This window comes from Drosophila gunungcola, unplaced genomic scaffold (genome assembly GCF_025200985.1).
Source record: "Drosophila gunungcola strain Sukarami unplaced genomic scaffold, Dgunungcola_SK_2 000057F, whole genome shotgun sequence".
In the NCBI taxonomy this organism is placed as follows: Eukaryota; Metazoa; Arthropoda; class Insecta; order Diptera; family Drosophilidae; genus Drosophila; species Drosophila gunungcola.
In genome coordinates, this window is record NW_026453220.1 from 505631 (window position 1) to 531206 (window position 25576).

General features: G+C 36.4%; 2 protein-coding genes across 2 annotated transcripts in view; one reads left to right on the forward strand and one right to left on the reverse strand.

Moving 5' to 3' along the window:
• Positions 1-2997: 2997 nt before the first annotated feature.
• LOC128264129 (uncharacterized) overlaps positions 2998-25576 on the forward strand; it is a 45292-nt gene continuing 22713 nt past the window's right edge. The window contains exon 1 of the mRNA XM_052999478.1: positions 2998-3493. Within this exon, the coding sequence (XP_052855438.1) occupies positions 3406-3493 (88 nt within the window). The 5' untranslated portion in view covers positions 2998-3405. The remainder of the gene's footprint in view (positions 3494-25576) is intronic.
• LOC128264132 (protein nullo) lies at positions 22031-22678 on the reverse strand. The gene has a single exon (XM_052999482.1). It carries the CDS (start codon positions 22676-22678, stop codon positions 22031-22033), a length of 648 nt encoding a protein of 215 aa, XP_052855442.1.

Below are 25576 nucleotides of genomic sequence, written 5' to 3' on the forward strand. Positions count from 1 at the left end.
TTTTTTAAAATTTTCCAAATTTTCAAGAGAAATAAATATCGAATTTATAGAGAGTTTAAATTAGCACAACGTTTCAATCCAAAATGAACATCGCCGAAAAATGATACAAAATTTTAAAGCGCAATGCTTGACATTAAAAATGTTAGTTAATGAGCTATGTACTAAAGTTAATAAATTCTTGTATGAATTGAAATACTTTTAGATAAGAGTGATTTGTAAGACATAAATCATATTTTTATATTAGAACAGAAATCGCTAAGTGTTTCAAAAATACTAAGTACTCTTTTTTGAGTAAGGGTATGTTTATAAGGTAAGCAAAACTGTTTGGTTAATGAATTTTCTGTTTTTTGTTCTCTTTAGTTTACGAAGAACATCGGACATCGGCATCTGAATCGGTGCGAATATTGCGCCTGCAGTTGGCCAAAAGCCAAAGCAGAAAGCATACGAAAACATTGAGAGAGAGGGCCAGAAGCTTATCAGCTCTCTCCATCCACCTGTCCACCTGTCCACCTACCTGTCTACCTGTCTCTTTTGCCGCTCTTGCCACTTTTGCTGCGGAAGAGGTGCATAAATTATGCGATATCGAACGGAATGTTAATACCTGGCGCTCTGTTTCTGTTTCGGGTTTTGGACCCCTGGACTTATCAATAGGGCGATGCACGCCCCTGCCACGCAGCCCAATCGGCTCGAAATGAATAATATTAATAACGCTCGTACTTGTATTTGGTTCGGATCGGATCGGATTGGATCGGATTGGATCGGATCGAATCGCGCTACTTTATTAAACGAAATCCGAGCTATGAGTTGTGGTAATTTTTATGACCACAAGCATTGTAATCACGATAATGATAGCAAATATTTAAATTTTGATTGCTAGTTTAAATATTTATGGTTTAACATTAAAAGACCCAACACAAACAATTTAATAAAAAACGCCCTGAGACCACCTTAAAATCGAACAAAAACTTGGCCAAGCCAAGTGAAACGATAAGTAATTTATGGTCAGCCACCAGCCACCAGCCACCAGGGTAGATAATTTAAATTAAAAATGATTCATGAGTCTGCCGTAGGCAAATTGCTGGTTTCCTGCTAAGTACTCCCTTTCACCGGGGCTTTCCCCACCTTTTTTTTTTGTTTTACTCCTCTCCAGAGCCAATCAATCAACCTGTGGTTGCTATTCAAAATCAATTAGGCTCGGTCGTCTCAGCCAAAGCCCAAATAAAAAAAATTCACAATACAAAAAGAACATTTCGAGCTTAGAAATATTTATACACTCGATCATTCGGTTCTATGTAAATGTCTTGGCAGACAGCTGATAAAACAGTTACAATTAAAACGTCAGAATGTCTACCGCAAACAGCTTTAACATGAAAAAAAATAAAACACAGTGTATATCAGATAACAGATTCGGTCTCAGACACACCAAATCTATAATTTTTAATCAGACATGGCGTTACCTAGAAGGCAAATGACCTTTTTGCAGACAGTATTTAGCGACTAAAATCACAAGGTAATTTTTGGAAATTTACGATAATCAAAACACCAAATAAAATGTTTACTTTGTAATATTATGATTTGTAGGAAATAATGTACTTTCCGTCTATAAAATATAACATTTTGTATTAAAAAAAGCGATAAGAAGTATTTTTGCTGATAAACATTTAATATTCACGTGCGTTCTTATGTAAAACAAATTTTAAAATAATTGATTGAAGCTTGCAATCATTTTTCCGTTGAACGCATTAAGTATATATGTATCAACCGAATTCCACTGTAAACTGTTCAAAACCAGTTATCTGAGGTATAATTCTACGTCACCATAATTCAAAAGACGCTTTGCCCGCCCAGCAACAAGAACCTATTTTTGGAAACCGGCCAGTATTTCGATTTATTCCTCACATTTTCATATTAAAACAGGAATGCCTTTGATTCTATTTTTAGACTTTTGTATGTCCTGTCCAAAGGATTTTTAAAGAGATTAATTTTAATTTGTTCATGTTCTTCAGAAGTTTGGAAATTAGCTGACATCTAAGATATAGGAAAATTTTATTATAATTGATGAATCTTTGTAGTTATTCTTTCAACAAAGAGTAACTTAACAGAAATTTTGCATTTCGTTAGCCTTACAGCGCGCCAAACCAAGATGATAACAGCTTATTGGAATGTTTACATTTACAGAGCAGTTAACAGTTGAATAACTGGCTCTAAAAATTGGGCTGCCAGACCGTCTTAAATTGTACTAAATTAGAAAAAGGCGTTTAGTTCAAACAAAGCATGCATAACTAATATCTAAAAATATTTTTTAACAATTATTTCATAACAAATTCGAAATTCAGTCTAATAATATTTTTGGGAGTTGAGAATATATTTCAAAAAAGAAATAAGTAAATGAATTATTAGCATACTCCAAGATCTGTTCATATTGTTATTAGTAATAAGGAAATAAAACATATAATAATAACATTCTTAAAATTCTATATATATACACGGTAAATATTAAATTAATGTAATTTTTTAGTTTACTTATGTGAATAAGTATTAAACTGTGCCCTTTGTTTACAGGCAAATTACAGAGGCATTCAAAACTTAACATTTACCGCTGTTTTTCTGTTATAAAAGCTTGACAGACTAGTGCTGCCAATTTGACCTTTTTACGGATAGATCTGGCTATTGTTAGCGGTCCTTGCCAGATATTTATTTATATTAGCAAATGTTTTTTGCATTACCAATAAAACAAGGATGAGATATGGAAGTTACGAAAACACATCAAATTATTTTATAAGTACCAGTAAAATAAATAGAGTTTTGTCTTTAAGCATTGTATTTAAAAAATCTTTTTGTCCAATTTTTGTGTTTATTTGGAAAGTGGATTAGTGGCTGCTCCGTCCCTTTTTTTTTTACATATGCTGCTGGCAACACTTTAACAGTGCTGTTATCTTGTACGGACCAATCCAATCGGCACTTGGCCAACAATATAAATTCAGTTGGTTTCTGGCGCTCGACGAAGCGCACGTGCGACTGCCCCGCCCCTATGTAACTGCCTCCCCAAAACGCGAAAACATTTTTGGCGCGCATTTTGTCACCGTTCAATTGCATCAATTATTTTTGCATTTTTTTCCAAGTGTTAGAGTAGAACGCTTTTTTTAAGGTGCGCTTGTGTGTGATTATCGTAATAATTGCAATCGTAGATGTAACTGTACCAGTGTGTGTGACTAATTGCAGGGCGCACTTGAAATATTCATGGGACAAGTGCAGCGACAAAGGGCTGAATAATTCACCAGAACTCGCAGTTCTTTTTATTTATTGTTCGATGTGTTAGTGTTTTTTGAGCGGGCCGTTAAAAAAAAAGCGAGGTGAAAGGAACAGAAAGCCGGCGATCCGGCGAACATGTAAATCGAAGCTCAAATGGCAGCGAGCAACAAGCCCCGGTACAGGTACAAATCCCACGGCGTCGTCCTGGAGTGCCTCCTGCACCTCGTCCTGTTCACCAGAGGTGAGTCCATTACAGCCCCTAATGAACTTATCCACACTGCGAAAAAAGCATCACATTGAACTCAGGACCTTTCGTGTTAAACCCTTAAACCTTAAACCTTCACAAAAGTCACAAATTATTTTATTCTTTTATATGTATAAATGTTTGGCGAAAGAAAACAATTACAGTTAATCACAAAAACTAAAGACTGACAAAGAGCTTAAAAAGAATATAGTTTCTTGACAAATATCACAGAAAATGAAAAATAAAAAATGATAATAATGGGCGGCAAAAGTGGCCTATTACTAATTCTTCGGCCGTGCACTTGCAATTCCCTCGATATGTCCGAAAAAGCCCAAACTGCTGGCGCACGCGGCGTATGCGTAATTTATGGACCTGCTCCCATTGCATTCCATTTGCGGCGCGAGCCATAGCGGTACTTAAGGAAATTAAAATACGAAACGCTCCATCTCTCGGGCGTACTTGTCCCGCACCCTCCCCTCACCACCCTCCCGCCCCCTTTTCGCCCAGAGCACAGTGTTTTAAAATGACTAATTTAGTACTCAGAAGCTGACAGACGCTAATGTGTTTGTTAGAAAGTTAAAAAATAAACATTGAAATTTTGTATGCAGCAAATGCAGTTTTTTGTTATAATTATATGTTTATTTTTTTATTTTTTTTAAATTTGTATATAAAATCCATGACTTTCCGGTGCTCACACTTAGTTTTTTTTTTCAATATTCATCAAAAACATTTATAAATTTATCATAAATTTGACCACTGTGCAGCGGTTGCGTTAATGTGCGAAATGGACAGCAGCAGCAGCCAAAGGAAAACTTTATTATTATCATAGAATTCTCGGAAAACTGTTGCCTCAGCCGTTTCCCTTTCTTACCAGATGCAGCCAAGAAAAAGTGCAGCACGAAAGGAATGTGGCCAACTAAACTAATCCCAGCAAAATGAAAGGAAACGAGAAATCAGAACCCGACAACTTTGTCCAGCCTTCAAGGCAATTTCAATTATCCCACGTCCAAATTATAAGCTGACTTTTGATTGACCAAACGGCTGGGATTCCATTGGCAAAGGAAAAGTAACAAAATATATATATAAAAACCTTGGCCAAAGTTGAGTGCTATCAGAAAAAGCATAAAATACTTAAGTGAAAAGTCTCCGTTAAGAAAAAATGGTTACTAAAGTTTTCTAGAAACATTTTAATAAATAGGGAAAATATAAAATCCAGTGATTTTCATTTACTTAAACACCACTACATAATTGTTTCTCAACTGAAACCATTAAAAACTCAATGAAACAGTTTAGGGCGATTACCAAATTTCGTGCCCACAACGTTTGCGAAACAATCTAAACAACTTTATAAGCCGCAGGAAATTTCAATTAAGGAAGCACTTAATAATTCGTATTTATTAATAAATAGAGACGGCCAGTCTCCTAACATTTTTTTGAAATATTATTCTCTCCAGGCTGTAGGCGATGCGATGGAACCTTTGGTTTCCCATTTCACCGCCATTCAGCTGACTGGTATTCCCCAGTCACAACTTATTCGGGTCTTTCTGTATGGGATTTATCCCGGGGCCACATCCACATCACATCCCTTGTTCTGACATTCCAAAAATAGACGCAAATCGCAGTTAAGAAATCTCATCACTCTGCCTAAGCGTGCCACAATGAAAATGAAAGCATCTAAACCTGAACCGATACTAGACAACAGGCAGACTCACCTCAGGCGATTTGGGGCAGCACTGAGAGAAATTTTGGGGGTTTGTGCGGGGGGATCAGTACAGTAACATTTGCATTAATCAAGCCACCATGACATTAGTTTCTCCGTAACTTTCAGTTATTGAATTTATTTATAATTCAATTAGTTTGAATTATAAAACTTTTACTTTATCAGAATTGATTTGGAATTTGAATATTAAAGTATACAAAACTATTAACTATGTACTTTAAATGTATTATTCAGCAAAAACTCCTAGTTAATTTTGTATTTGAGTAATATTAGTATTTAATTATGTTGATTTATTTTTTAAATAATATACACACTTACTTAAATAACTAATTAATGTTGCTTCTTGGTACTCACTTTTCCTTGTCGCTTGGTTTTTCTCTGAGTGCACTGACGGATTGGTTACAACTCACCTGGCAAGGCAACCTAGGCAATGAGCTGCCCCATGGGCTCGGGACCTGTCTTAACTGGCTTACGGACGTGCGACTGTCACAAAAGGGCGGGCTAGCCCCGTCCTGGACCCTAGACGTATATACGACCACAACCGATCCACTGCGACGCAATATGGCGACACTAATCTGAGATTGTCAGCCCCCTTTCGGAACCCACCCTCCAACCTAATGCCACCCCCGAACCCTATACCACCCCCATTTCCACATCATGTTTGCGTTTGCAGCTGATTAAACGGCGGTGACACTCCATTTAACTGTCAGCCGCAGTGCCTGAACCTGCAAAAGGGGCAACCTGGTGAGCAGTAACTAGCTGCAACACAGAAAACAACATTTCGGAAACAACATTACTCCAAATAGGAATTATGATTGGTTTCACCACAAAATGAATGCAACTGGCACATTAGATATTCCAAATTCTGATTTAAGCAACCTTAATTCGACAATCATGTGTTGCTTTATCAGTAAAGCCAATCCTAATGCAACAATTATCGCTTTGAAAGTCTGAAAATCTTAAAAATTGGTTTAACTATAAAATTAATGAATTCAAATACATGATACTGTTTAATTAAAGATCCACTTCCTATCTGCAGTAACCGTATGCTTAGCACTAAGCAATCAATCAAAAAAGTATAAAACATTTATAAAGTAGTTTAAATTGATTTCGCCAATAGCACCACCTTCAATCCCCTTAAATATTAATCCCGCTTCAAGTACAAAAAATATGTTTTTCCTGTGTAGTAACAGTTGCATTGTGAGGCGGTGGGTGGTCCTGCGTCCCCTCTTGCGTCAGCGAAAAAGCTCTCAGCCTTGCAACAGTTATTCAGACCGCGTCCATCCATCCGTTCATATTTTTATTTTCAATTATATAAGCTGCCAAGGGAAACGTACAACAGATTTTCTCAGCTTTTCTTAAACAAAGGAAAAGTTTTTTGGCCAGGCGTGGCTTAATTAAAAGTGTCAAAGGGATGCGGGTAATTCGACCACACTCATAAATATTGTCGGTTTTTTTTTTGCTGGAAAAAATCGAATCATAATCCTGGGAACCAAAGGACACATTTTTTTTAAACAAAGAAAAATGGCATAAAAACGTTTTTAACGCAGGTGGAACCGAGATAACAACTGTCAGACGAGGAGCTTAACCTCAAGTGGAACTGAACCATTAAAGCGTAATGAGATGCGATGAAAAAGTGTGTTACGAAAGATTAAATGTAGGCAAATTAGAGGCCTTAAATAAAGCAGATTTCCTGAGGGCATCTAAAAGTACATAAGCTTTATGGAACGCATTAAAAGTGCCTCAAACTTCTTTATTTTATAAACATGTGCTGGCATATAAAACTAGGTTATACCAGATGTATTTAATTGTTTTTTTAATTACAACAATGACCTTAAATTAACAAAACTACTATTAATTTTCCACAAATACAAGTCGGAGAATTGTACTCAATCAAAAAATCTTTACTGTTGTTAAAAAGGTTCCATTTAAGTGCTTTCTTTAATTCACATAGCTTACTTACACTCGCCCATCTTGTTTTTATAAATTATTGGTTAGTATTAAGTGGAAATTCTTCAACCGCAACTCAAATGAATTTACAATATGCGAAGAAAAATGAAAAAAATTATAAATGAACACATAAGCTGGGAAAGAGGGGAAAAAGTGCTATAAATAGGGGGAAAAAAGCGGATAAATGTTTACAAATATTGCGTGGCGAACAAAAACTTTGTTGTAGAAATAAACAATACGAAAATAAAACGAGAGTAAAGTGAAGATTGAATACCCTTAGAATTAACCATAAAATTTAGTTTAACAAAACGCACTTTTTACCAGCTCATTATAATATGAATCTATGTAAGTCTATTATTTTGAACAAGGCTGTAAAAGCGTGTGTTTTTAATGAGCATCACAAAATGTTATTAAAAAACGGTATTAAATAATATATCTTTTCTGACTCGCTCAGTTTATACTTTATTTTATCAGCTAACTCTGCACAATTTTCCCCCTTTTATATGGCACTTAGTTTTTACAATTTCCCTTGGCCCTGGGAACACATAAAAGAGCAACGTAAGCGGTGGCATCTTCATCAGCATCGTCAACAATTTGGCACATTATTACTCGCATATATATATATGTATGTACATTGTGCACATATATTCAATTGTGAAGTTCCCGAACCGCCCCCCGCGATGTTGGTATTTTTTGGATATTATTTTTGGCCTCAAGGAAGCAGCATCTGGTTGCTGTCGCTGTTGCAGTTTTTCCAAATTTGTCAACTGTTGTGGTCGACATGTCCCTCATTCCGCCCATAACCCCCCCCCCCCCCCCCCTTTTGGCCCTTTTAACTAACCAAGGTCGCGCATATGAAATACGTCTTTATTTCATTCCAATACCAAAAACATTACTAGACGGGGAAAGCAATCAACTGAGTGATACCCTTCACATTTTTCAAAAAATGGTCTACCTTAAACCTGGGTTTTAAAGTCTATAACTTTTCTTACAGAACTCCGATTCCTAAGTGAAATACCGGTAAAATCTTACAGAAATCATGGTTTAATTCTCTAAAAATCTGCGTTTCAATCTTGGTTTGCAATTTTGGGTTATATATTTGTCATTTTAATAATGTCAAATGTTAGGAAAAATGGTTATTTAGAAAATTCACCTTAAACTTACACTAATCCGCCCATGGCTTTACGAATTTTAATCCAATTGAAAAATTGTATTCCTCAAAAACTAAACTAAAGTCCAACTCTCTAAAAATCTGTATTATTTATTCGTATTGGGTGTTTCTAAGATAACGATAGCATTCTCAATGAAATATCTCTAAAAGCTTGTGAGATAATTCTCTATTTGTCTAGAATTCTTTAAAAAATTCTAATATTGTCTGGAATTGGAGAAACTTTAGGTCTGATTAAATAATTAGTAATTTTATTCCATACACTTGAAAATATGTTAGTAAATGTACCTTATTGTTTCTTCTTCTGTTGCAAGGATAATCCCTGGCAAACATCGTTAAGATGATTATTACTTATTGACATGACATTTTGTATTTATTTTAAGTACTTAACAAATCTGCAGACATTTCTAAGACGGCTTAACTTTTCACAAACCGAGATCTCCCACTCGGTTTTGTCGTTTAGGGCATTGCAAATGTAATGCCAGCTTATCCCTTGGAGTGACAGACTTGGGCGACTCTTTAATACCCTGTAAATAGAGATTTTGCGTATGCGTTGGCTCTGTGACAGGAGCTGCCATTTCTCGCCCCCACAAACTTTATTGAGAATTTTGCCAGCTGCTGCTTCGCTGCTTTGGCCAAAACAATTGTTGTCTTACACAAGATGAAATATAACATTTGTTTGTCGTATTAAACAGACTTGGTTTCTCAAGAAACTTAAAATTCTTTTTTATGTAAATACCCTTTTTTCTCATCACGTTCTGTTTATATATTTTGTTTGTATTTGCTTTTGCCGCGGGCCAAGAAATAACAACTTTTCGTACTGCCACGCCTTCGAAAATGGGATGATGACTTTGCTTTTGCAATTTTTGACATGTTACAAGCTGCAAATGAAATAAAACGCGTATTAAAAATAATTTCCGAAGCGGTCCTTTGCCATTTGCGTGTACACCCAGTGGGGGGTGCGGTGGAGAGGGGGCGTGTGCGCCTTAACCCTTTGCATCCGCACCTCAGGGCTGGGTAACCTTAACCCCCAAAAGCCCCAGCCCCTTGGCCATCAATCGGGTTAAAGGCCACACATGAACAGAAGCACGCAATCGAGTTGGGAATTGCTGTTCCCGCGAACGATGATGATGATGATGATGATGATGATGATGCCCCAAAAGGGCTCGCCACTCAACGTGCAACATGCAATTACAGGCCAAATCGCCCAAGTGCAACTCTTTTTATAACAGTTAAATAATGGCAATTTGTAAGACTTTGCTGCGTCTTTTCCAATCAAACTCAACTTTATAGATAATTAATAACTTACTCTTAAAATGCTTTCAATCAAATTCGATATATTTGGTATTAAATAATAAAACACTATTAAATTGTTTGCAGTTTATTTATAAATCGTTGCTTTAAATTATATTAGATATTAAAATTTGGTGTACTTTCAGTAAAATTCCTTAATTAATTTCCTTAAATAGAGATTCAATTTTCCTGTCGTTATACCTTTTATATATGCCAATATTCACTGTAAGGTTTTGTGTTTCGTGCTCTCTACTTAGGCAAACATTAACACCCTTTGATTAAAATGGAACATATACATATTTCACAGCACGCGTGTGTATATTGTAATTTATGTATGGTAACACGAGTTGATTGTGTTCAATTCGAAGAGGGGAATTTTAATTGTTTCGGCCAAAAGTTGGCGTGTAAAATTTAATAAAATTGCCAAAGGAAATCGTTTTAATTATGAGCACAAAAGTGGTATTATATTTCAAATGTACGTGTTAAACCGATTAAATGAAAATGGCTCTGAAAATGTATATCACATATAAATTTAATGATGAGTTTAAACGTGTAAATTATTTAGTCAGCAATTGAGTTCATTTTTATAACTTTGTATATTTCTGCAAAACGAATAAAAATAAATGCACAGGTGTTCCTAAACTTAAATGAGTTAAATCTTAAATGTGTTTGGCTCTACTATTTTTGATTTAAGCACACTTGGCAGATCTTTTTGGGGAAAGAACTTTGAAAACACTTCCCATTGAGTGCTTAATTATTTAAAGTGTCGTCTCTATGTCTTCCTCGTCCTGTTTTTATTTTGCACCCGTCTCCTGTCGTGTCCTTTTGTAATTTCATTAGTGTTGACAACAATTTTGTGTTTTTGTTGGCATTGCTGTTTCTATTATCCTTTATCCTGGCGAAAAATTGAAAGTCAACTCGAGCACTCTCTACCTTGATGGGAATTGAATAGAATGCAAAATGACAGCCGCGCCCCTCAACCCCTCCACCCCATGACCCCAAAAATCCCATGTGCTCAAAACGTGATGAAGAAGAGGTTCACTGAGAGGAAATCCCTGATATTATATTATATAACAAAAAGTGTTTAAGTGTTAGTGCATTCGACGTGAAGAGTTATTAAAAAATTATAAAAATACACTAAATAACAACAATCAAACATCGTTTTAATATTAGAATCAATTTGAATTGAGAAGTATTGAATGGACAGTTATTAAGAACTTTATTTAAATTCTCCAAAAATATTGTCTAGTAGACAAGTAATTAAAACCACCTTTTAATTAACCTTTCGATGGAATACATGAAAAACTGCATTTCATAGAAATTTGTGTTTGGCCGTTGTTTAAATTTCAATGAAAATAAAATTATCTTTTTATTATAATCTAAATTGCATTTCTCTAAATTGACAACAGCATTTCATCAAATTTTTGTTGGCTTTTGTTTTGTGACAAACTTAAATTTATTTTGTATTCTAAAACAAGTCATCTAATTTTGTTAGTTCTTATTTTATTATTTACAATTATCATTTGTGTGTTTATTTAATAATTAATAACTAATCCACATTTTTCAGTTTGAAATTTAATATTTCATACTTCAAATGTATTTACAGAAGTCTAGTTAGTTATTACTTGTAGAACAAATTATTTTTCTCTCCGTGTAGTTGATGAAAAACAGTAGAAGGAAGCACTAGTGGCACTTGAGTTTTTGCTTTGAAAGTTAATTAAAAACTCATTGAGTAGAGATGCGAATGTTGGAAAAGTGTGAACTATAGAGTAGAGATTTGCCACGCCCCCAGTGACGCCCCCAGCGCAAACACATCACTCACTTTACCTTTACCTTTACCTTTCCCGGTTCCCGGTTCCCGCTTCCATTTCCATTACCCTTTCCCATCCGTTTTGCTCTAATTTTCCCTTTTCTCTGGCCCGCCCACCGAGTGCCGAAAAACGCCAAGGAAACTGCAAATGTTTTGCATTGCATTTCGCTAATGATCAAAATGCGGTCATGTCACAAACAGGTCACGGGTTCCTTTCGCTAGCAGTATGTCAACGCGGTAGCAGTTTCCAGGTAGTCGAGTGGCCACTGTGTCTAATCGCCCGTGTGCAGAGGATAAAGTAGCTAATGTTTAATTGAAAGTGTCCTCAGCGGGGGAATTTCGCTTGTCGCCTTGGGGATTAAAGTTGTAAGCGGCTCAATGGATAATTAGCCAAATGACCAGGGCATGGCTACCCTGTTACACCAATTGTCCCACTTTTCCGCCCCCCGACAACCCTAATGACAACCCTAGCTTTGGCCCCCACATTTGCCCTTCATCCTTCCATTGTTCTCCTGGTGATTCGTGTCCTGTCGACTGGGGAATGCAAATACGTTTCAGCTTTATGACGAGTGTGTGCTATACATACCTACAGGTCATCGCAAACATCTGCCAGAGATGCAAGTGGCAAGATATGTACATAGTTCACTATTTGACTGGCATTCAAACACTAAGGACTTGAATAAATTCCCCAAAAATAATGACAATAAAATATATGCTGCTCTTAGTAATTAGAGCCACCTTTTAATTATATTTTTGTTGGAATACATGAGAAACTGCGTTTCATAGAAATTGTGTTTGGCCGTTAGTTAAATTTCTCTGGAAATTTGTTTTTTTTTAATTTTTTTGTTGTCTAAGCACACAAACATATTTTTAAGTCCTACCTATCTAATTCTAAATATAAGTTACCTAGGTAATTAAAGCCATCTAGAGAGCATCTCGATTGGCAGTGATTTTCACAAAAACCATCTTGTGAGCCCCCCACCCCCACCCACTTTCCAATCCAATTGAATCCAGTAACCTCACCTAAGCTCTGCGATTCCCAAAAACGTTTCACATTTTTCATTGTTGTGGCTGCAGCGCAAAAAAAAAGAGGCGATGGGCGAAAAAACACAAGGGAAACTTGTCCGTAGATTTTCCAAAATGAAAAACGAACAAATGCAACAGCAGGCATACATGTGTATGAAAAGGGGGGTAAAGTGCGGCAATAAAGCAACTGAACCAACAAGATATCCAGATGCGGATGCAATGGTTTAGATGCAGATACAGAGATTCATGTTGGCCATCAGCTCCTGTCGACTCTGTTTAAAGAGATAAATTTCAGCCGAATTTGCATTTTCGATTTTTCTGGCCTACAAATTTGATTCGCTGACTTCACCAGAATTGCCCAAAAACATTTGTTGTTGCTGGTCCGGAATGGATTTATAATTTAAATCGCCCCTAGAATATTTTCATTTCGTATTCGATTTTCTGCCAAAATGTTTATTTGCCCCAGTGCTAGATGAAATGAAATGTTGGGAAATTTTCTTCATTTTAGCCGCATAACAGTGAGTGCTAAAGGAACGTGTCCGAGCACAGTTAATTAACAATTTGCAGATAATCAATTTATATTTAAATTTAATTGTGGCCAGACCTCAATCAGTACCTGGCATAATGTTTATTTTACTTATGTTGTTATGCGTATTTCAACATTCCATTCGAAGATGTTTATTAATTATTCAGCAATAATCTTCCATGGAACGTGTTGAACTGCAATTAATAAACATAAATCAAACACACAACTATTCCTATTAGTTAAATAGTTTCTGGTAATATAATAAAAAAATCATATATTATATATTATAGAGTTTTAAGCTTCAATACATTTCTTTTAACATATTTATTTAAGATTATTTTTTTTAAAAGAACTTTTAAATTTTGTTTTGCTCAAGGAAACCCTAGTGATAAATTTGACTCGGATTTCAGTGCATTAAATTTGTTTTTGCTGATTGAATAATTCATAGAATATTTACTCTCCATCGCTGTTCTTCGCGTGCAAGGAAGATAAACAAATATTTGGCCATCATCATCAATCAGCTCGTCGTAAACTATTGACCCGCACTGTACAGTTTGCCCCATCAATTTCCATTTAGACAAATCTGAAGGTAAACCAAAGGCAGAAGGAGTGGGCGGTTGTTTATTTGAGTTATGCATATCAAGTTTAAAGGTAAACATGCGAAATATGCCGACGCCGACCTCAACCCCGCGGACATCTGCTAAACTTGGCCTCTAATTTGCATATTCGAGTAAATTACAAGGCAAGAAGTTTGGGGCCATAATTATGAGGGGCGGTGTTTTATTTACATGCTTTGGAATCAATTTGGCTGTGGCAGATAAGCGACCAAATAATAAACAATAGCACGAGAGCACGGGGTCATAGGGGAAGGGGAGTGGGTCAAAGGGTCAACCAACAGGGGAGGGGAATAAAAGCCAGTCAGACACTCGGAACCAAAACAAACAGGACCAAAAAAAAAATAAAAAGCCAGACAAAAGAAATCGGGCAACCACAGCCGACGGATAAGGGATAAAGGGTGGCCAACAAAGGTCAAAAACCAAACTAAAACCGACGCACCACCCACAAACCCCACTCTTTTAAGCCTAAATCCACACTTTGGAATTTCCCCCCAACGGGTTCATTCAAGTTTTTAGGTCTCTTCGACTGATTTCGAATTCCTTTGTCTACGATTTATTTTACTCCGATTTGAAGTGATCTGAATTTCTGGCTAACCGACAACTTATTTTACTCAAAACTCTCAGATTATAATAACCATTGGTTAAGTACACATTTCGCTATATGAAACAAATATAAACGTGACATTTGGTAAGGTTGATTGATTAAAGAATTATCAAAATTTAAATGTAAAAAAAAAAATATAATATTTGCTTGAGACCTAAAACCAAAGAGATTTTTGTGTCACCTCCAAAAATAGTAGAAAATGGAAGGCCTTAAAATCAAAAGAGAATTAATTTTACTATTCGAATGTTGCTCTGAATTTTATAGTTAAATATTAAGTTGCATCTTTGTGGACACGTCTTTGATAGACTTAAACCTTGACTTAATTTATAGGGTGTCAGTACTTAATCATATAAATTTATAATTTTTTGAAAGAGTATAACATAATCGTTAACTTGCTTATTCCCTAAAAACCTAACCATTTTTCTTTGCCTTAAAGCTTGTCATCGCAAGTTTGATGTGGCTTCTGAATTGCTGACCCGCAAATCGTTTGATAAAGTTTTTGTGGGTGAAACTCGAGTTTCTTGAAGGTCTCCGGAATGTGTGGCTTTTGGAGTGGTTGTATCAATCATATAGGACCTGGATCTGTCACTTGGGTAATCACGATAATTGGCAACTTTCGAAGGACATGCCGCAATCGCTGCTTATCAGTGGAACTTTACTTACCCGTCCCTTGGTTTCCCCCTTCGAATGCCTCCCAAATTACCTTTCCTCAAAGTTTCGCCCCTTTTTTAACCCTTTCCCCAACATATTTTGTGGCTGGGCCCGAAATCATAAAATTAAATATGCATATCAGGCAGAGTTGTGGGGAAATTTCGGTTTCGGGCAAGAGAAGCTCTGCAATTGACTTAATATCCTTTGGGCAAACAATCAAAACAAGAGGGGATATGATGCTGTACTAAAGATGGAGGGTGAAAAATGAGGAAAAGGCGAGGCTTTCCGCCCGCAAAAGGAAAACGCGGAAAATCGCACCCAAACGCAGAATGGTCGATTTGCAACGCTTTGTTGCACGCATCCATTGAAATTGTTTCCGCTCTTTTTCCACAATTGTTTCTCTTTTTTTTTTTCGAATTTTTGCTTCTGCTGCTGTTTCTTATGCTCGTCCTTCTTCTTGTCTTTTCCGTCCTTTTGGCTCCTTTTTTCCTTCGTCGTTGCTGCTTGATTTGATGTGTGCAATTATGGCGTCATTTACATTCTTGCCTTCTAAATGGCCAATCCATGACACCCGCCCCCTTTTTGGACCACTTCTCCATCCAAAAAACCCTCAAGTAATTTTAGATGCACTGAGAAAAACACATAACTAAACGAAAATAATTAGAAGGGGCCACATAATCTGTACACATTCACAAAAATCACTGTTGGTAAAAAACTAGTTAAAAATTTGTGTAAAAGAATGCAACATATATCTAAAATCAGAAGATAACCATAGTTCTTTTTAAGTGAATACTTTAACCTATTTAACCAAATTCTAGAAAGAATAATGTATTTATTTACGGGATCCAGATAATATTATAAAACAAAATATTAAACAACCGCTTTGATATCTAAATATCTTTGAGGTATCAAATATTTAGTGTTATCTTTAAAAGAGAGTAAGATGTCTTAAATGGTAAGTGTAATAAATATAACGAAGGTCAAGTTTTTTCTTCATGTGTTTACTGTTCATACTGCTGTTTCACTGCCCTTTTGCTTGCTAAGTATGCTACAGAAATTTTACTTCGCGTTTCTTGGACTTCGCTTTTCTTTTTGTTTTCCGGCGCTTTGTCTTTACTAAGGGGGTGTATTGTATGGGTCTATATGGAGATGGATGATGCTAAATGACGAAAATAATGGAAATGCCAACGTTGTTACTGCTGTTATTGCTGTGAATTTACTCGGAAATAGTGGAGGCTCCCGTCTAAGGGGCTAACTAAAACAAAAGTTACCAGAAAAGTTACTGTTCTCTCTGCCCAACGTTTTCACTTCAATATTTTGGTTTAAAAATTACGGCGTTGCACAACTTTTTTTTGGGGGGGCCCAGACTTGCTGAACATTTTGCGAAGGAAAACAAGCCACAAACTTGAGCCGAAACAAGTGCAAAGTGAAAGTAAATATGAAAGGCAAACAGAAGCCAGAAAATAAATATATGTGCAGGAAGAAATCAAGGTAAATATGCGTTCGAAAGCTCAATGCCGAAACTTGAGAACTACACAATTTGTTCTGCGAGATGTAACGAAATTGAGCTAAATTCGAAGCGCAGATGACGGTCAATTAAAACCAAAATGAAGCCAAGTTACAGGCAAGACGAAGAAGAAAATAAAGTAATTATGTGAAGGAATCATATTTCACCAGGAGAATTTTCAAACATTGTGAAAGTAGCTTAGTATAAAAGCTTTTATTCAAGCATGAACTTTTAAACAATAACGTAATCATTGATGTTTAAATTTAATTTTCATAATATTAATTGCCCGAGGCAGAAATTATGCAAAGCAATGAATTTTTACGGCTGAAATTTTGTGCACAATTATACATTAATAATTGCAAAATTAACCAAAGCCGTACAATGCAAAACAAGTACAATTAAAATCCAATTATGCTGCACAAACAAACAAGAAAATTAAATAGATTAAAAAAAAAATATTGCAATCTAGAAAAGTAATGTTATGTATTTTAAAGCTGTTTCTAAAAAATTAAAAATTAAATTTAAAATACATCACATCCTGAAACAAACATTATCAAATGGACTTACAAAAACAATTGAAAACAAGGACAACTGTAACTGGCGGATTCTAATAAATAACATCATGCTCAATACGAACAAATTTAATTAATATAACAAAAAATCAAAGCAAATACATGGTAAACATTACGTGCTTTTCAAGCCATTAAAAAGGTTACAACTAAGCCTCCAAATAATTATAAATAAAAAAGAGAATGATAAACTGCACATGAGATAATGTGGAATAAATTTAAACAGAATAAATCAGGGAAGTAAACGGAAAAATCAAGTGATGCTGAAGCGGAAATTAAGGGGAAATTAAGTGAAAGCGAAGCGGGCATAAATCAAGCCGCAAAGTGATGGGCGGAAGAGCGGAGAAACCCCTCTTGGAACTTCATTCTTTCATTGACTTTTCTCTTGGATCCTGCCCTCGGTTCTTTTCGTTATTTTCCCGCTCGTTCCAGTGTCGGTGTGCTTTTCTGGCTTTTTAATTGCCACTTTCGCGCTCTGGCTTAGACCAAAAGCCCCGTCAAAAGCCCTTGATGCTGTGCCCTGGGTCGTGAGTCCTGTTTTTCCGCCTAATTTATATTTTTGTTCTTTCGGCAAACGCTTTTTATCCTTTTGTCATTTCGAATTTTTGACGATGGGCGACGGGCGACGGCAGGCGACATAAATTAAACTCAACTAATTGCGTATACGCCGCGTATGCCTTAAGTGGACTTTGCCAAGGACAGCGGCAAGGACATTGCTTTGGGGCTTAGTCCATGTTTATCCTGCACACAGCACTCGCTGTTTTATTATCCCGAAATTTTCGCGTATCCTTGGGGGGATTTGTGGCCATGATTTAGTAGTGTGCAATGTCATTAAAATTTAATTAAATGCCCCGAAGAGCACACGAATAAGTTCCAGAAAACCAGAAACAAGGCACTGATGACGCCGCCTCATCATTGTCATTATTACCATTTCTCGGCAGCCGCATTATTACTATTATTATTGCCAACATTGCCAACATATCCGCCTGAGCGCAGCTACATCAAATGAAATTCGTTTTGTCTCCGAGCTTGTAATAATTTATAACACGATGAACTTGTCGTCCTGTCCGTGTGCCTTGCACACGCACACATACAAGCACACATCCGCAGACTGTCACGCATATGCAAATTAACTGTGTGTTACTTCATATATGTACTATACTATCCTAACATGGCAAAAAGGCAGACGGACTTAGGCATATTTAAAGGCTTAACGTATTTGTTTTACATTTTTTTTTTCAATCCAGGAATTTATAATAAAAAACAGAAAATTTGGATATGTATTAACATAGAGATGCATATTATGTTAATGTAGGGTACTCAAAGGACACTAGCATACGTAATTGTGTTTTTTAATGAAATTCACGTCCCAAAATTGTTGTTTTTTAAAGCCATTAAAATTCTTTTAAAACTTTTGCCATTTTAAAAAGATAATTTCTGCTTTTCATTAATTATTTAAAGCATTAATATACCTACTGACTTTACATAAATATGATCTTCACAGAAATAGGCTCAGCAGTAATGTAGACTTCTTTAATTTTTTGAAACATTGAAAATAGTTAATATTTTTTGTTGAAGGTGTAATTTGTAGTTCCTATTTTTATTAAGTCCCTATCTTTTGTTTAATTTAAATTTCAATTAGGTTTATGATTTCAATGAAACTGCAAATAAATATAAAGTTTTCAAAAGCATTCTCTATTAGCTTGGCTTTTTTTTTCTCTTTGACACTTTTTATAGAACATCCATTTTGCAAAGTCTCAATCTTGATCTCACTCTAACATCTTCCTTTCAATTAGGCAACTAACCAAGTCATGTTTATTCTTATAGTATACCCTATATATACTGCCTGTATCCTGAAAGGGAAAAAGCCGTCATCACCATCATCATCATCGTAATGATTGTCATCGTCATCAGCGAAGCATGATAATGATAACAATAACAAACAAGCGCAGCGACAACTCTGGACAGAAATGGGGGGTTTTTTGGGTGGTGGGCGGTATGATATAAAGATTGTTGCCATATTGCTATCATTTGCACACAATCAGCGTCAACGTCAACGGGATGCGAAACGAGAGGAAAAAAGGCAGGCAATGAAAAGAAAGTGAGGCTGAGGTCAAAGGGCAGCGGGTGGGCGGGCTGGTGGGTAATGTATGCAGAAGGCTCACAGAGTTTCCCAGCCCAACGACTCCCCCTCGAAAGGAAGTAAAACCAGTCGACAGGATGAGTCGAGGATGACGCGGAGATTGCTCGTCGTTCGTCGACGATGTTGCCAACGACCAAATTGCAGATAAAGTATAAATAAATTTAAATAAATAGCGTAAAATCAAATTTCCTAGTAAAAAAAAAAGTCGAAGGGAGCCTCAAGTGGCGTGAAAATTTCCATGTGGTTGCCAGCAAATGAAAATAGGCAAATGAAAACGGTGGCACATAAAGAATTGACTGGCAATACAATCATTAGTTAAAGAGTGGGCAGAATTGAAAATGAGGAATTTTTTCATTGAACAGAGAAAGTATTTTTCATAAGGCTACATTTATTGGATATAACAAGCAATATGGAAAAAGTCAAATTTCTTGGAATACTTTCGCCTTACATATAAAACAACATTGTTTCTTTGTATTTTTAAAAACATATTATAAGCTTTCAAATTTGTACAGGGCTTAAATCAATATTTATTGGCATTCAATATTATTTCTTTGTTATATTGGTTTGGAAATAGGTATCTTTGAAATTAAAGCTAGACTATGGTAATTTTCAATTCCCTTTGACAAATTTTTTTACCACACATTGCACGCGGTCTATGACCACGACCTTGACCAAGGGCCTGATTTGCCCCACCCCCAACACTACCTCCCCCTTTTCCCCCCACCCTTTTGTCTAACATTTGCCTATAATTGCCTATTAGTTTTCATTTGTTGATTTGGTTTTGCCTGCACGTGACCTTATGTTCTGGTTCTGGTTTTGATTTTCGGTTTTGGCTTTGGCTTTGGTTTCGCTTTCACTTTCACTTTCGATATTGATATTGCTATTGGTTTGCTTTCTAGTATCGATTTGAATGTACATATGAACATGGGGTACCCATAAGTTAATGAGTAAAGTGCAGACCAATAAGGGATAATTGTGACCCTTTATTAAGGGCTGTCTGTGCTTTCAATGGGGGTCAGAGTTCACCGGGGTGAGGTTTGGGAAATGCTATTTATATAAAACAACTTTCTTTGATTAATTGTTCACCACAAGTGTTCATGAATTTACTGAAAAACCCTATAATATATTTCAATTATTATCAGTAAAATACAAAAAACTGATTTAAATTATTTTTTTTGAATTAGATTTGAATAAATTATATTACCTAAAATTAAAAAAAAAAAACATTTTAAAAATCAATGTGTCAAATAATAAATAAAAGCTTATTTTTCAATATTCAAAAAATTTCGGTTGCCGACAAAACTTTAATAAAGTGCTTTCAGTTGTGCCTTAGTCTTAGAACATTTTGCTAACTTCAAAAATCTTAAAATATTTCTAGACATTTTTTCATTTGTATTTCTGAACTGTCTACACTGTCATTATTTAATGTCAACTCTTCGCCGACTTTTGACCAAAAAGTCAGAGAGCGATGGCCAAATTAAAGCATTCATATTTGGATTGTTCGGAATTTGCTTTATGTCGGTCAGGCCCTCGTCGTTCCCTCAGTTTGCACCCATCCATTTCAATTTCGTTTCAATTTCTTCATGTCAGCCATTCTGAATTATTTTCTTTTTGCTGTTTGTCGGTTCGTTCAACTTGGCGGCGACAGCGCCACAAATATTTCATTGTGGCATTTGCATTTTTTAGGGGGCATTATTATGGGGTCATCTTCATCCCCAGTCCGACATTAATTTCCCGAGAAAGCCGACAACTTTAAGTGTGATTGGAGAAAGTGCATTACTCGGAAATCGGAATCATTATTCATCCGCCGCCAATCTGCAGCGTTGCAAATTGGCTGGCTGAAGATGAAAGCGAGCTGCCAAAAAATACAAAAAATAATTATTTGTGACGGGTGGCAAAAGTATACGATAAAGAAATGAAACTACACAGAAAGAAAGTCCTTAAATTATATCATAAAATATTACAAGAAGTGTTTGCACCAAAAATGAATTTGTTTCTATTGATATTTAATCGAATCCTATAAGTTAAATATTTGATATATTAATTAAATTCCTAAAATAGTTTATCTTAGATAAGTCTTAAAAACTGACTACATATATTTTTACTTTTATACTTTTCTTTTATACTTTTTCTCTGTGGTACCAAAAAACATATAAGCAAGAAAATCAGGCAAGGCCTCGAAGAGCTTCCCTTGGCACCAGTATTTTCACACCCCCCTTCCCTTAAAATTTTCCCGCCTCTTATCCCACAAGTACTTGCAAATTTTTCATTTCTGTCCGCCTTTTGTCTGATTTTGCTGCATTTTGTTGCTTTGGTTGGCTGCTTTTGTTATGTGTTAGTTGGCAGCTGATTAATTGCCTCGCCTGTTTGTGCCACGCCCCTGCTCTGACCCTGCCCCAATTTTGATTCGGATCGAGAGTGCTTGCTTTGCATTATGAGATTTTGTTCAATAATTTAAATCTCTAAAAATAGTTGGCTAAACTCTTGCTGTTGAAAATAATGCCATCGCTCATTGGCTTGGGGAAAAATCGTTGGAAATGGGAATATGTGTTTTAAATGTTTGCAGGGGCGATCAAAGCACGTTTGCCATTTACAATGCAAAATTTGAGATTTAACCTGTCGGTGTCTAGGTGAAAAATGATTAATTTATGGCAAATTGCTCTTCATCGATTAATATTTTACTTAACGTGTACTGGATCATTTATCTTTTGTTGTTTTTTAAATACTAAGATATTTTGTAAAACTTTAACTTTAACTTTAGCTGACTTTGGAATTTTTTTTTAAATTTGTATTTTAAAGTTAATTTGAAATGTTGGTCTTAATCGTTAAATAAATAAATAAAAAGTGTTTTTCAATTTCCGTTTTATTTCGAATTTTATTCAGTTATTAAGGCTTACGAGCTATCACAATATTTCCTATACAAAATGGTTATTTTTTAGTAATTTCCCTATCAAATCTTCACCAAACGTTCGCTGCGCTGGGCGTAGTGGAATTCGCCGTAGTACTCCTCCAGGTCGCACAGATCCCGCTGCAGCTGGGCATCGACCTTGGCCTGGTCGGCCTTCTGCCGGGCGGATGGGCGTCGCAGGAGGGTGTGGCTGCGTAGACTTAGGCGTCGACGGATCTTCTGGCCACCCACCATGTCGTAGAGTGGGGACTCAGGCAGCGGCGATTCCGCGGCATCCAGGCATCTCTTGGGATCCGTGTGGGATGGAAATCCCCGAGGTGTTGTCTGCCCGGCAATGGCCTCGCTAATGTCATGGAGTCGCCCGTGCTGCTTTTGGGCCAAATGCTCGAAACTGCACTTCCACTGGGCATAGCGTCGATCGGCAATCGTGGAGGTGAATTGCTTCGCGGTGGGCGTCAGCAGAGTGCCGCAGGATCCGAACGAGGAGCATCGGGGCATGGGTCGCAGCATTTGCTTGGATCGCTTGCTCAAGCGCTTCTGTTTCCTGGCCGAAATGCTCAGCTTGCGTATAAGGATTTTCTGGATTTTGCTTACAAAACCGGGCAGAGGAGTGCAGAAAATGCCGGGATTTGCCGGGCTAGTCGTGTCCTGGTTGCCCTTAATCTTCTCAGCGGAGTGAGTGCTGCCCATCTTGCAAGATGTTTAATTACAATCTTCAGTCTTGGAAAAATGTCAACGTGTTGGTCACTCTTTGTGAGAATCGTATACTGAACTGGGCACACTGATAAAGTTGAATATTTGTAATATTCTGTGCACTATATTCTTTTGTGTACGATGCTAAGGCTTTAACTGCTGCTGGACAACTGATGCTGATTGCCACGGGGCGGCGGGAATATATATACCCAAAAATCCGGGTCAGGTAACTGGACACCCCCTAATAGGGATCAGGTCTTATTCGCTACCCGCGCTACCTTCATTAAACCCTGACCCCTAACCCTGACCATAATCCCCTTGTTTTGCATGCACTTTTATGAGGCAACATTTGGCCACGATTTCGGGGTTTTGCTAGAGTCGCGATTCCGTTTTATTGCCCCTGCAATCCATGCACGTGCAAGGGGGTTTGGGTTGCTGGGTTGCTGGGTTGCGCTAAGGGTCAAAATAAAAATAAAGCTGGCCAGCAGGCAGCGGCCATTTAATGGCCTGTCATTTGCTGTCGCCTGCTGCTTTCTGGCCAGGATATCCAACATCCACGAAACATAATTGCCCGCCGATAAGGAGCTGCAGTTCTAGTGGGGGAACTCGGAACGACAAGGGGGCCACTCAAGGCTTGGCTGTCATCGCAGGAGGAAAATCTTAATGAATTGCAGCAAAGCCATAAACGAAACACAAGGCACTGACGGAAAATATACTAGAATACTTTATAGGTGTTTGTCCGTGTTTTAACGATTCAAAAGGAGAACAATATTTGGGTATTTTAAATAAAATAAATAAATAAATAATAAACAGTTTTAAGTATTGCAGCTATTTATAGAGTTAATCATTATAAGTTAAACTAATAATATTATATGATTCTGCAAGCTAACTATTACTTGTTGTTTTTTAGTTAAAATATAGGAAGGTACCGATTCCAGTTGAACATTGCATAGCCACCATTTTTTAAAAATAAATAATATATACTTCTCTAATTAAGATTTTGTAAATTTTTACATTTAATCCGAAGTCTATTTTAACAAAGCTTTTTGACCTTTCAGACTCTATTGTGTGTAAGTCTTGAGCATGATTTCTCTCTGTGAAGTTTGGGGAGGTTCGAGGTTCGAGGTCCATGGTTAAGCATCCTGGCAGAATGCTCGCTTTGTGTGTCAATCAGCCTTTGCATGCCAGTAGTGCCTTCATCAATTCTCCCTCTATCTTTGTCTTTGTGTGTGTGTGCGTGCCTGTCAGTGTATAAGTAATTGCGTGGGTGAGGACATAAGAAGCTTTGGCTTCATTATAAGTAGACATATGTACAGTGGGCACTGCTGACAAGCCAGCCAGGGAAAATAATTGAGACCAATTAAAACGCAAACAAAACACTAAGATAAAATAATAATTATTGGAGAACAAAACAAAAAACCCATCAGAACTCTGGATTATCAACATAATAGTTACATTTTAGTGCTGGGCAATTTCGGAATTTCAATTAGTTTCTAAATTAGAATCCTTTAAAGGCAAAAGCCAAACTTTTTACAAAACTGCAAACTTTGTATATAAGAATCCACTCTTTAAATAGAATTTTTACATTTGTTATATTACATTTGTAAAAATCCTATTTATATCACAATTTCTGCACACTTCATTGATTTTTTCTTTTTTTTTTTGGTCATATATATCATTTTTTTTGTTAAACTAGTGTCTTGCATTTTACTTAAGTGCATAAAATCCCCTTCTGGAAAATGTTGCGCAGCTACCCAGAGTACTTGAATTTCCCATTAATTATCCGTGGGAATACCCATTGCCCATTAATTCCCGCAGCCTCCACTTATTTTCGGCTTTCGATGTATCCTCTAATTGTATTAAAATTAAAACGCAAAATACCTTTTGGTTTTTGTTCGTTGTTTTACCCTAATATAAAGGAGACCAAAAGGCGAAGGTCATGGAAGGGGGAGAAAGGGGAGCGCGGCTTGTGGCCAACAGTGACCATTTTCCGGTTTTCCATTTTTCAGACGAACAAAAAGCAATGCCAGCCAACAACAGAAAATTCATTTGAAAATTCCAGACAGTAGGAAAATAAAGGGATTTTATGGAGAGAATAAACGAGGTTGCAATTACTCTACGTTTCAAAAGAAAAATTATTATTTACTTAAATTAATGCATATTAAAATAAACGCTTATCTATATGTTTCTAAGTTTTACTAGATTACAATTTAAGCTAAAATTGTATATAGTTTATTTATAAATAATTATCACAACTGTTAGTAGACTTGCGAATATTTTTATGCATTCCGAGTGGAAGTTATTCATTAAACTATTCAATGAAATCATTATAGTAAATTATTTTGTATTTTTTTTTAAAGACTGTAAATTGTAAATTCCTTGCAGAGCATCACTCAGTCAAATTGGAGATGCGAAAATCAATTCCCTGTGTTCCGAATGGATGCAGAAAGCTATTCATTGTCAGCTGCAGCTAGAATAGAAATCTACGGGGGTCAGTTGGACTGCTGTTTGCGGCTTTTGGAGTTCCAAGTGTCCCCTGACAGAAAGCAGCTTTCATCCAAATTCCAGGAAAGCGACAAAGGTCCCTTCAATTCGACTCCACTCTGCTGGTACAGAAAATTCCACTTAATTGCAGTCATTTGTTAAATGCCAAATAAGAAGGAAAACAAATTATCATTGCAGCATATACGGTTTTATCATTGACAGCAAATATATGCGCATATTTGAATAACTGCCGCCACAGTTCGTTTAATTGCACATTTTGTGGCTGGCAATTAATTAGTGTTTCCTTCCCGTCACTTAATAATAATATTTTAAATATTTTATTGATTTGCATTCGCAGTGTGTCAATGCCAAAGGCCAATGGGCAATTGAATTTATATTTTTTAATTAAAA

Excerpts from the sequence above, each read along its gene's own strand:
- LOC128264132 (XM_052999482.1), bottom strand. The coding sequence starts at position 22,678 with ATGGGCAGCACTCACTCCGCTGAGAAGATTAAGGGCAACCAGGACACG.